The 13,491-nt window shown below is 37.6% G+C and overlaps 1 protein-coding gene across 1 annotated transcript in view; it reads right to left on the reverse strand.

The window, feature by feature from the left end:
* The window catches only part of LOC107048456 (neuronal acetylcholine receptor subunit alpha-7), a 113,696-nt gene that overhangs the window by 38,538 nt on the left and 61,667 nt on the right, over nucleotides 1-13,491 (reverse strand). Inside the window, exon 9 of the mRNA XM_015271655.1 lies at nucleotides 10,390-10,476. Within this exon, the coding sequence (XP_015127141.1) occupies nucleotides 10,390-10,476 (87 nt within the window). The remainder of the gene's footprint in view (nucleotides 1-10,389; nucleotides 10,477-13,491) is intronic.

Below are 13,491 nucleotides of genomic sequence, written 5' to 3' on the forward strand. Positions count from 1 at the left end.
CTCCCTCCCTCCCTCACGCCCCCACCACCGGCCCACTCTACCCTATTTTGCCTACACCCAGGCGAATCGAACTTTGATCCCAATTTCGATTGTTCCAATCGCGATTGGAAGTAATTACTGTGAATCCATGAATGTCCATCGTAGAAGCGCAACCACTCGGCATCGGCCGCATATCGATTTCGTACTCCAACTTTCAATATTTTTTTTATTTCCACCTTGAAATTCTTATTTTGATTTTGCAATTTGATGAACAGCGCTGAATATTCCCCACTCAATCTATCCATGCGCGATACAATACCATACATTTTTATTGTATTCGATTCGAATGCGAAATTTCCAGTTAACCAATTCACGCTATTGAATAGTAGATTTTTCCCTCACTTTTGTGGGGTGGAAAAATCAATTTATTCGTCAAAGGATATTCTTGATGGTTATATTTTCGAGCGTTGAACGGGTGAGTGATTTTTTTTTTCGATGAATTTTATTGGAGACGAGGGGGTAATCACTTATGAAACATGGCGTGCGGAGAGATTTTGAATTTCTGGAATGCTAAAATTTATGGAAATTTAATAGAATGTCATAAAATCTCGTTTAAAACTCGTTACTGTGTTCTGAGAAAGACACTTTATTCGTTTTATATATTCTCATAATAATTATGCATTTTAATCTTTTTATTCACTCTAATGTCCGGTACAATTCTTGGAAATTTTTATCAAGTTACAAAAATTATTGTTTGAAGAGGCAATCGACGGGAACTGTAAATTTCAGGTCAATTATTCCATGAAAATTGATAGAAATCCTAAAATTTCAGAGGAATACATTTTTGAATCTTGAATTAATTGGAAATTAAGCGTAATTTGGTACTAAATATTCCCATTTTAATTGAAAATTTAAGCGAGTGGGGAAATTTTCGTCTTTCTACTGCTCAGAATTCAGAATTTCATTAAAATTTTACGATTTTACTCCCTCTAAGTCGAATTCAATGTTGTTCTCATGAAAACTTCTACAAAACTGTGCATGAAAGTTCATTTTTTGTCTTAACAGTGTGGATATTTATAGACTTGATACAACATTCACAAGTTTCTCGTGAAAACTGAATGAACGTGCGCCAATATATCAAACAATCAAAGCTACTGTTACAAATTTTTGGCTGAAATTTTCGATGTACTTTTTGCACTGAGAAAAATTTTGAAGAAAAAACCATGTACACCATGAACGAGTTACAATTTGCACATTTGGAAAAATTATTATGTAGCACCGGAAAAATTATTGTGTACGCAATAATTTTTCCAAAAAATTTGTCTTCGTGCAAAAATTTCTATCGCATCATAATTCTCATAAAACTTTCCGCGGTTTTCTAGGCATCTTTGAACCGGCATTTTTCTCCATATGGGGAAACCTCCTCAGAATATCCTTGCAATCGTCTCAATTTCTTCACTCACTTGAAATGAAGTACACAAGCTTTCCAAAGTGACTACCCCCTCCACCGAAGGCACGACCAATCGAGGATTTTCATCAATAACTATCCCAAGTATCCGACGAATGGTGCTCGGCGTTGTGAATATAGGTAAGACGCATTTAAACATCTCCAGCGGATGGAGTGGCGGCTCCCGAGAACCGTACGTTTCATCCTCTTACGTATGAAAATCCGAGGATGTAGCCGTTGGGCGTACAACAGTGCTCCATCTCCCCTCCGTGATTTTAAATCTCTCCAGGAATCGATGTGAATGACCCGAGTCTCGCAGCAGAATTGAAACTGCGAGGAACTATCGAGAGAGGATGGAGCCGTAAGAACCAGTCCGAGAGAGGTTGGAAAATGAGAGAAAAGTTGCTGAGGGATGGGCGAGTTCTCCGGGCATTAGATTGGCTTTACGGGGCATTTTGCCTCTTGAAAAAGTGATGGATAAACCAGGTGAATACATATGTATTCTCGGTGGAGGCCTCAGCGGTGGGCGGGACAATAAATAAAATGAAAACAATTTCTCCCCGTTGGATAAACGTGAAAGCCACAGGCAACTGCATCCCCGGAAAATCGTGCAGACTCATGTCTTATGTAGAGTACGAGTGGGTAGACACAGGAGATGGGTTCTTAACGTCAGAAAAAAAATTGTTATCCGTACGTGACTGGTGTGTACGCCTGCCAGTACTTCGGCATGAAGTTGCTCGGTCAAGCTCGACTCTGTTTACTCCACATGTGAACTCTTTTATTGCGTCCGTGCGATTGGCGAAACGTTCGATTCTCCACTACATACACTGGGGACCACCACACCGGGAAAATATTGTGCTTTTTTTTTCACCGCCCACTCTCTCAGGAACACTTTTTTTCTCGTGTTTGCACTGGATGCAACTCTGCCTGTGAACTCTCACGTTTTTTCCTTTTTTTTCTAGGCTCGCCTGCGGAGCAACTTTCCTGCTACCTCTCACGGACGTGTTTCAGAAGCAATCGGCCGAGAGCTTGATTATTCAGGGGGGCAGAATTTATCTCAACTGCTGCTGACTATCGGGGGTACACCAAGAGGAATGATGCATTTGAATTGAATAAAACTCTTTATTGGGATTTTTTTCAGTTATTGTAACAAGAATGCTTTTTTGGTAGTTATTTCAATGAAAAGGGGTTAATTGTATTGAATGGCCAATTCATTAACTCCAAATGAATCCTCCATTAAAACTAAATTGACTATTTATTTGAACTAAATGAAGAATTGTTGCAAGGTTGAGAAACTGTCGGTGAAATTTCGTTAACTTTTTGTAAGTTCGCTCTCTTTGCTGTTTAAACTGTGATTTAATTTCTCTTTCAAATAATTATATATAATATAACATTATTATACGTAAATAAACCCGTCCATTTGATGAAAATAAGTTCATTCAATTCAAATAAATTATTCCTCCGGATGTAACACGCATTTTTCCTCCATGAAGGAAGTAATTTTTTCATATCGAAAGCGGTTTTGAGATGGAATTTTCTTTGTCCAGCAAGACCTTTAGTTCCAGCGGGATTCTTATAGTTTCCCATGTGAAACATTCTTCTGGATCAAAGCATACCACTTCGGTCGACGTCTTCCGTCGGTCTTGAGGACGGAATATTCGGAAGGTTCTTCACATCCGAATTTCAGCGCACTTTCGCGCTTTCTTCGACGATGGAGGAGTTTGCGAGAAAGTTCTGGGGAGCGGATTCGTTGATAATTTGTTTGAAAATCAGTCGGGCGAGAGGAGATGAGCCAGACCACCCTTGGCGACGTCCTGGAATTTATGTATTCAAAGATGTTTTTTTTCGGAAGAATCTCGGAGTTTGGTGTGAAGTACCCCGGCGTGAGGGAAAATTGTCTCTGTTTCGGTGGGAATACTCTGCTCTTCTTGTTCACAGAGAAAGAAAAGTTTTGATTTCCAGGGAGTTATTCCCGAAACAAAGACTCTCGACCTCAACTCAAGTTAAAAACAAGAGAAAAAATCCCTTATTCTCACAGAAAAATGGAAAAAAATCCTTTAAATTCGGGTAAAAATCGTAAAAATGAGGAATTTTTTGTCCAGATTTCAGTGAAAAAAAGAGATTAGGGATTAATTCTCCAAATTTCAGTGAAAAAATTGCTAATCTCTAATCCTTTATCAGGTGATCAGGGAATTATTGCATCAAAATTATGAAATAAAATCATTAAAATCAGGAGGAAAAAACCTAAATTTAGAATCAAAGTTACTGATTTCGATCCCAAAATAATCACCTGATACAAGTAAACATTTTGGTAAACTTCACTGGAAATTGTTGACAAAAACATTTGTTTCCCAACTTTTTCTCTCTAATATTTCCGAAAATTCAACCCGACGTTATGCGACCGATGGATGTAAAAGAGATAAAACAAATGTTGAGTGCTACTCACACGTGCCAGACAATTGCACAATTCCGAGATCAAGAGAAAAAATGAGAATACGAAAAAAGCGACAGACTGTTGAAATAGTAAACCGCGCTGGATTCACTATTGCGGTGAAGGTAGACGCGCCATCCTCGCACGATTCAATAGACTCAAAAATTATTGAAACAAAATACAGAGCAAAATTACATATTCCTCATGAAATATGAGCTGAATAATTTGATTATCCACTTCTCCCCCACAGGCACTCAACAAATTCATCCGGAAGCCGCAATTTCGTTCCCGAGATTCGGGTGAACTCGATAACTACCGCATTCGCGATAAGAATGTGACAATGAATGACACGTAATTCACTTTCTCCCAATTTGACTTGGGAGCGACTTTTCTGATAATTCAATTCAGCGGTCATCGCGGTTTCAACCGCAGTTCGTTCTCTTTTTTTCCGTTGGTATTCACAATCGATCGTCGACGATAATTTTCCAGCTATTCACCTGCGGTCATCTGCCCCATTTGGAAGCGAACGAAACTGCAGCTTGAATTGACTCTTGGTCAGTTGTTAGTTTTTTTGATCTCTTGTTTCCGGATATCTGATTGTTTTCTCGTTATAACAACCCACATCGCCATGACATGAATCGTCCATTTTCCAGCGGATGGTTTTGCACGGATGGAACAGAAAAAAACTTTCAAGGTTTTTCTACTGGTAAGTGTGGTATTTTCATTGATTCTAATTGATTAATGCGCTGGTACAAAAACAATCGTGGAGAGGAAACCACATATTTCCCAAACAATTAATTATTGTTGATTTGTTGATATTTGATGTGCGAAATATTCAATGGCATGTCAGGTTGATTCGACAATGGAAATCATCAGAAATCATCAGTATTTATAAATTCTAATAATCATCTAGCATATGACCTTTGTAAAAATTTTATACCGAAATTCCAATGGTTTTAATCATTTAATGATTTTAATTGATCAATGCTCTGGTAGGAAATTAATTTTGAAGAAGAAAAGAAATAATTCTCAAACAACGACTTATTCTTGATTTTAACGTTTAATGTGCGGGATATTTAATGGAATTCCTATTCTCAGGTCCATTTGAAAAATGAAATCATCAGAAATAATGACATTGCGAAATTTTTAGTGCAATGTATTCATCAATTCTATAAATCGTATAGTTTAGGAGCTTTGGAGAAATTTTAACTAAAACTCTAGCAACAAAAGCAATAAATCATGTAAAAATTGCACTCTTTTAGGTGAATATTGCACAATAATATTTTTATTTTTTACGAGAGTTTGGACTTTTGTAAATTTTTCATGAAGAATTGAGCCAATTCAGCTGCAGTTGAATTCTCAATGTTGTGAATTTAAATTCAATTCAAAATAGAAGCATTCATATAATTTCTCATTCCTCTTGAAACCTGAATGAACTTGTGAACCGTAAATATTAAATTCTATTGGGTGTTGAAAAGAATTTCAATTTTTGGTTACATTCGACGTCGTCTGAATTAGAAAATTGAAATGGTACTGAATATTCCAGAAGTTTATTGTTTTGTCAATAATATGAGTGAAAAATTCATATAAATCAGTTTTTATTACAACTCTCCAGATTTCTCCACTTGTTATTTCAAGAGTAATTTTCTAGCGGTTGAAAATGCCTGAAAAGTTGCGATCACAAGCATCTTCAGATAAATTCTAACAAAAAATTTCAAACCTCGTAAAACTTTATATTCATGAAATCATGAAAGACTTGAATATGTGTTGAGCATGGAAAGAACTTTTGTTGCAACTTCAACAGCTCGTAAAACAAAATATCACGTTACATCATAAAAAATAACCCTTTTACGAATTTACAAAAAATACTAAAAAATTCGCGTCTTAAGGAGAGCGTAAAATTCATCCTCTTTTTCAACTTGATGGGGGTTATAAAATACAACCATGAATATTTAGAGTAGAAGCGATGCAACTGTCTCTACGAAGTACCATTCACAAGGAAAGCAGTGCAAAACAAATAAAAGGGGACCGTAAACGGCTGGAATAATTACAAAATTATGTTTCTATTATACTGTGTCCCTTCAACCGGGTCACAAAACCAGATGTGAAATTCCGGCTTAATTTCCTCTCCGCGAATCGCGTTGGACCGTGAAAGACCGACGCTTGTTAACCCGTTCCTGTTTCATTTTATATCTTTTTTTTTGGTTGCACGCATATTTCAAGCATAAAAGCTACTTGTTTGAATTAGAGTCGTATATCACAGCGGAACTCCTCAGAAATCGTAAACACTGGGATGGAAGAACATAATAAAGTTCAGGGGAATTGAGTGTTGAGTGAAGTTTTATTTGTCAATAAATTTATCAATAGTTGAAGTTTGATAAACTAATAAAAAGTCAGGGTCGTATATCACGGGAGAACCCGTTCGCAATTGTGGAAATTGGTAGGAAAAAATGTAATAAAATTCAGATGAATTGAGTGTAAGGCGGCGGTGCTCATGGGATGACGCTGATTTCTCTATTTTCAACTGTCAGATTAGTCAGAAGTTGGGGTGTAAGTTCGAAAATTGAAGGCGAGAATTATGTTGGCTTGGACAAGTTGACGTTGATATTATGATGAGTTCCGCCTCTGTTTTGAATAATCAAGGGTTGAGAATTTTCCGATTGTTCCAAGGTGAGACGTTTAGATTGCGTTTCTTTATCAAAGTCACGAAGTTCTGATTAATTTTTATTTAAATTCCATAAATTCATTTATAATGGAAGTTTGAAATTAATCGATTAACAGTAACAATTCTATCTAATGAGTAATGCAATAAAATCCAATGAAGCAATGAATTCTTAATTCACTTTGAAATGATAAAAAATCGTTTCAACTTCACAGTTTGATCATTTAGAAGTGATTGCTCACTTTTTATGATTGTCACAAGTTCTGCATTCCTTTTGAAGTTTTCAATTGTTATCCGAGTCGAGGATTTGGTTCGGATTGGACGTACACAGGTCTTTCAAGATCTCTCCAGACCTAGATGGACCTGGTAAGTCCTAATCAGTTCTGCGACGTACTTTTCCAGAGACCTTTCGAACCCTCAGTTCTTTTCGGTCCTGAGAAGTCCTCCTCGATGCTACCGAGAACGCGTGATTTTACGAGCGGGTGAAGGGGAAGGCATGTATGCGGAGGGTTGAAATTTGTAGCCAACGAGGAGACAGGGTTGCAGAATATATTTTAGCCACCCTCATCTCCCCGTTTGCAGGCGGTGTTTAAATAAAAAATAGTGAACGTTGATTCTGTATTTATTGACCCCCTGATGCCAATGAAACCCTCGGAGGTGACAGAAATGGGGAAAAAAAATTTTTCATTTTCACGTGGGTCAAGGGTGAAAGTCGATTTTCGCCAAAATTGAATTTTTTCGCCAAGTGAAAGTTGATTCTGTATTTTCTAACAATTCTGATGCCAATGAAACCCCCGAAGGCGCGACAAAAGTCGAAATAAATTTTTTTTTTCACCCCGAGCCAAAGAGTCGGATTTTCTGTTTTTCCAGAGAAAAAGTCGACTTTCGCCAAAATCGAATTTTTTAGACGGGTGAACGTTGATTCCAACTATTTAAGCGACGGGCTATTCAGAACTCTCAAAAGTATGTGGAAAAAGTTAAAAATGAAAAAAAAAATTTTTCACCCGGACCCAAAGGGGTCAGATCTTGGATTTTTTCAGGGGGAAAGTCGGTCAAAGGGTCACAAGGGTCACGAGGGCCAAAGTGTCAGATCTTGGATTTTTCCAGGGGGAAAGTCGACTTTCGCCAAAATCGAATTTTTTAGCCGGGTGAACGTTGATTCCAACTATTTAAGCGACGGGCTATTCAGAACTCTCAAAAGTATGTGGAAAAAGTTAAAAATGAAAAAAAAAATTTTTCACCCGGACCCAAAGGGGTCAGATCTTGGATTTTTTCAGGGGGAAAGTCGGTCAAAGGGTCACAAGGGTCACGAGGGCCAAAGTGTCAGATCTTGGATTTTTCCAGGGGGAAAGTCGACTTTCGCCAAAATCGAATTTTTTAGCCGGGTGAACGTTGATTCCAACTATTTAAGCGACGGGCTATTCAGAACTCTCAAAAGTATGTGGAAAAAGTGAAAACTGAAAAAAAAAATTTTTCACCCGGACCCGAAGGGGTCAGATCTTGGATTTTTTCAGGGGGAAAGTCGGTCAAAGGGTCCCAAGGGTCACGAGGGCCAAAGTGTCAGATCTTGGATTTTTCCAGGGGGAAAGTCGACTTTCGCCAAAATCGAATTTTTTAGCCGGGTGAACGTTGATTCCAACTATTTAAGCGACGGGCTATTCAGAACTCTCAAAAGTATGTGGAAAAAGTGAAAACTGAAAAAAAAAAATTTCACCGGCGGCCACAGGGTCAGATTTTCGGTTTTTACTTGGAACAAGGGTCAGATTTGTTAACACTTTCTTTTTTTATTTGGACAATGCATGCAAGCGGAGGGGCAAGAGTGGCTAGAATAGATTCTGCAACCTTCTCCGCTTGTTGGATAAAAATGTCAAGCCTCCGCATACATGCATCTCCCCTCCACCCTCCCGTGAAATGTCGATTTTCGAGATTAAAAAAAAAACAATAATTGCATTTTTTATTTCAATAACGCATGAGTAAATAGGGATATGAACGCAGATTTAATATAGGCCCATAGAATTACGGGGACCGGCAAGGATTTGGAAAGTCTGAATGCAAGTCCTGCTTACACCTAACAAGTGCTGAAGTGGGACATAACCAGAGGTAGAAAGGTCTCGGAAGCACTTGGGAAGAGGCTTCCCAAGACCTATCCAGTTCTGAACGTAAAGACCTAAGTAGAACTTGTCAGGTCCAATTATTCGACTCGGGATACACCGTGAGGATTCTCGTTTGAAGCCCATTATCAAAGTAATAAACATGTAATGGAGTTTGATTTCAATCGAGTAAAGCCACCAATCATTGAAGTTTTAAACTAATCGATTCTAATCAGCGGAAATAATTCACTGCACCGAGCGATTGTGCGATAAGTTTCACAGCCTATAAATGCAATATTTGCGATTCTCGTGAGAATGAACCCTTAATCCACTCTGTAACACCCCTAAATCGCATTAAACTTCACATATGAACAATTCCGAAGTGATTGAGGATGACTGTCGCGCCGTTATCAGCATTGAAAAATAGCCCACCATAAGTGCATTCGAATATATTCGTGTTTTGGTAACCACGAGAACTCTCCCATAATTCAAGCCTCCTGACAGACTAGTGAACAGTGAAACTTCACTGCGTGTGTGACAAAACTGAACAGGAGTGGATAGGTACATTGAACGACGTAGAGAGAAAAATAATAGTTATGGATACTGGCGAATTCATTTCATTTTACGATCCTCCCGACGTTCGATATCACGGGAAAAACAACAGTACGTTGAACATTCGCGGCCTGATCCTCTGTGTTTTCAGCTTTCAATGGGAATTCTTTACTTTTTTGCTTCCGAATGGAAGATTTGTAAACTTTAGATTTAAGTTCTTGATTTTTGTTGTTATATCAATTCATTAGCATATGACAAGTCTGAAAATGCAATTTTTAGTGTGTGACCACGGTTTTCTTTAATTATTTGCACTAATGAATCGATATTTTATTTAATGCGGGTATTGAGCTCCATCCATCGACATTAATCAAAATTTAATTCATATATCAATTTTTAGAATTTTCGAGTTATTTCAAAAATCGATTGTCACACGATAACTAAATAAAAATATTCTAAATTCATTGAATAAGTGTTTTAAATTTTTTTTTAGATTCCGGAGATATTTGTGGATATCCTGTTGCAAATTCATTCAATTATGCATAAAAAAAAGTTTAGATCATTTTTTCATTTGACTTAGCCACGAATTTGACAAGAAATATAAATTAATTGAGCGAAATCATATAAAACGGTAAATAATATACGATAGATGAAAATAATGGGCAAATGAGCATTGGGAAGCATATTCCCAATTTATCAGCAAAGATAGCTATACTGTATGAAGACAAAAGCAATTTCCCACTTGTTTTTTCTTCCTGCTCCAATGGCTCATATTCAAGCACATTTTCACTACCACAAAACTTTTATTTCCCGTGACGGGTGAACACCAACGGGAAACCTCAAACTTCCTCATGCTGCAGCACGTTCACATTTTCCCAGCTTTCTTTCGGCAAATCTACTTATTCCATTTCTTTTCTTCTGTTCCATCCGACGCGTATTTCCGGAGAAAAATGCAGGATTTCATCACGGAGTCATAGCGAATTTGATTCGAAGCCGCGTGAGATTTTCCACCCCACATCTTTCGAAAAAAGATTTCCCCACACAAAAGTAAACGCCAGTCCATGCACGCACAGTTTCTAAAAAAACGTGTTCAACGCTCTCAGCACACGCGGGACTCGACTCATCCGACAACAAACAATATTCCATTACAGTAACGAATATTTAAGTCAAAATTGCTGGTCATCAACATAAGATAATTTCCTGTTTTTTTTTTTTATAAAACTCTCTGTACCTAACAAGGGTATTGCGTCGGAGACCTGTGGCAGGGTCTCAGCAACTAGATTCAGGAACACCGTGAGCGATAGCAAAATGGTCACTCCTGAAACAATATTTCGACCATTGCGCTGAAGTGAGTGCTGTTGTGATGAAATGAGAAACAGTTTTAAGCATATGATGATGGAGTATATTTTTATGAGCAACATCGAGATGGCGTCTTAACAGGGTGATAATAATAATTGAATAATTACAATTGATGTTCTGGTTATCTATGATGTTGAATTGAGCTGGAGACGCTGGAATTTCAGAGGCATAAATAACCACTTTGTCGTTTGACATTACTTTTGACTTGAAAATCCTAGACAATAACGAGATGAGGATTGATTGTGTCAAGAAGATTGATGTTTATTGCGTAATTCTTGATTTTGTTATTAACATGAGATTTTTTGGATTGAATTTTTTCTAGAGTTGGAGGCAGATGAAATAGTTAGCGAACCGTCGCATTAAGCATTCGGCTATTACACATTAGAGCGTAGAGATTCAACTTCTACGGAGAACTCTGTTTTGATAGAATAAAAAAAATCGTGGAAATATGCGAAACTTTGATTTATTTTGAGAGCATTTTCCTTGAAAATCAGATAAAACAGTTTTAATTCTCAGTAATTGGCCTTTAAACCTAGAAAAATTGTCTTGAATTGACGATTTTCCATGTTCTAAAATTAGTCTGCTCATGTTTGGAATATTTTTTTGAATATCCCCGAAATTGGGAATACTATCGACTGACATTTTGACTTAATAAATGTTGGATTGGTGCTCAATGAATGCTTACCTTCATCTCTTTTAAATATTCTCATTTTAAACCTCAAATTCTCGTTTAAAAACATTTCGAGCAAAAAATTCAGGCAATGTATAAAATTCCGATTCATTTTCAGAGGATTCTCCTCAAAAATCAGCTAAGAAAACTACTAATTCCTCGTAATTTGCGCTTAACCTTAAAATTTTACTTAAATTGCTGGTTTTTCTTGTTTTAAAATTAATCTACTGATGTTTAAAATATATTTTTTAACATATCCCTGAAATTTATAATTCTATCAGCTTGCCTCCACAAATATTGAATTAATACTCTATCAATCCTCAACTTTATTCCTCAACAATTTTCTCAATTTATCAACTCAATTTCTTTCCATTCCACAACTCACTCATTGTCACTTGAAAAACAGTTAAAATCAGTAACTTAATCGTGAAAAATGAAATTGAGAAATTTCTTTTTGCCATGTGGCCATTTATTTCTCCAATATTCCATGATCTTCAGCATGACAAAATGATGATTCACTTAAATCAGTATATTCATAAATTCGATGATGAGAAAGTCGATGGCATACATATAACTGAATTCCACACACGTATTCTTGCCTCTGCATGGTGTCACTCCAGTCAGCGCCAACAGATCACAACTCCCGAGTGCTTTTCATCCCCTCCGCACGGCCTAACCAGGCAATATGTATACGCAGTGGTTGTAGTCAAAGGAGAACGAGACGAGAGCAAAGATTCACGTCGCACCGCAACAAACACACGATCATGTGATATTATTCAATGAGGAGAATATTCACAAAGTACAGTGCACCGGAGCAATACCGGGGTTAAGATGGCGTCGGATTCGCGGAAGAGAGGACGTGCCTGGTGGGATGAGAACTTTTGGGTAACGCAATCTCAAGTTTGAGGATTTGGGGAGGCATGAGAGATAGAGGCGGAGGGGAAACACGACTAACATGAAACGAGAGTTTGATAGTAGACACGTTGAGGTTCCAGGGATGGAATCAGGAAAGTGATGGTGGTACTGTAACAATGCAACTGGAGAGTCTCTTTGGGGAGATGATGAAGGACGGCGGGTGGAGAGGTGGAAAACGATGGTAATGGAGAGACAAATTTGGGAATATCTCGGGAGTAAATCGTGGAGCGACTGGATATCTCGATGGACGTTCAATGGACTTTGTTATACGTCCGTATGGATGTGGGTCATCTTCACAGGAGAAATAATGAGGGCAAATCAACTCGTGCTTAGTGTACACGGAGAAAAGAGGTGGAGAAACGTTACTGAACATGCAAGTAATCGTGACGCGAATTCGATTTCAGTTCTGTGCGAGACGAATAGTGAATTTTTCTCCGTTGGCGCGGGAATATTTACTGAACGTGAGGGTAATTTGTGCCGAAACTGTCAAATTTACCCCGCATTCCATCAAAATTTATGCCAGTGAACGTGAATGATTGCTCAATATTGCGTATAATTTTTCTGTAACGGAGAATGATTTTTTACCGAACGTGTTTGATTTTAATGTCGCTCTGCTGGTAATTACTACTCAACTGTCCATAAAATTTCAATCAAATTTTCTGACACTGCATTCCCCGAATGAGAAAAAAATTTCTAATAACTTTGACATAAGAAGAAATATGAGTTAGGAATTAAGAATAACCCAGATTGTTCGTTTTGTTTATCTACGAACAATTGACGCAATTTCAAAAATCATTTTTTTATTTTTATTTCAACGTATTTAAACCCACAGGTTTATCTTCCCATTTAAAAAATTGTTACTGTACAAAAATTACGTTATGTAGATACAGATTTCTTTGCAAACGATATCCACATTTATTTGTTTCGAAAATGAGTCAACACACTCGGCGTAAAAAAGTAAAGGTTTGATAAATGTCAAAACGATAGCATGATCCTCAATTTAGTATCCTCAAAGCAGGAGTCGATTTCTCCTCATAATTTTTCAAATTGATTTGCAATTAAATTCCAAGAATTGAATTTGTTTCTGCGGAAGGAAGCAATATTTATTTGTGTTCACGGATGGTGACACGACTCAACATTTCCAGTACAATCTGGTTGGATACGATCAAAGCCACCTGGATTATTCAGAGTCAATGTTTTGCGAACGGAAAACTAGAGCACAGACACACGGAGTGAATATAAGCACAAAAAAGATCAAAAGAGGAATGAGTTTTGAGGAGGGGTTTTGGTATGTCTGTCCCGAACGATGAACAGCCTTAGGAGTGAAAAACGGTAATCCCAGGTCCGAAACGTGAGGTGGAATCCGAGTGAGGACTTGGGGCAAACATT

The sequence above is a fragment of the Diachasma alloeum genome, unplaced genomic scaffold (genome assembly GCF_001412515.2).
Source record: "Diachasma alloeum isolate Michigan unplaced genomic scaffold, Dall2.0 Dall_scaffold_00176, whole genome shotgun sequence".
Classification (NCBI taxonomy): domain Eukaryota; kingdom Metazoa; phylum Arthropoda; class Insecta; order Hymenoptera; family Braconidae; genus Diachasma; species Diachasma alloeum.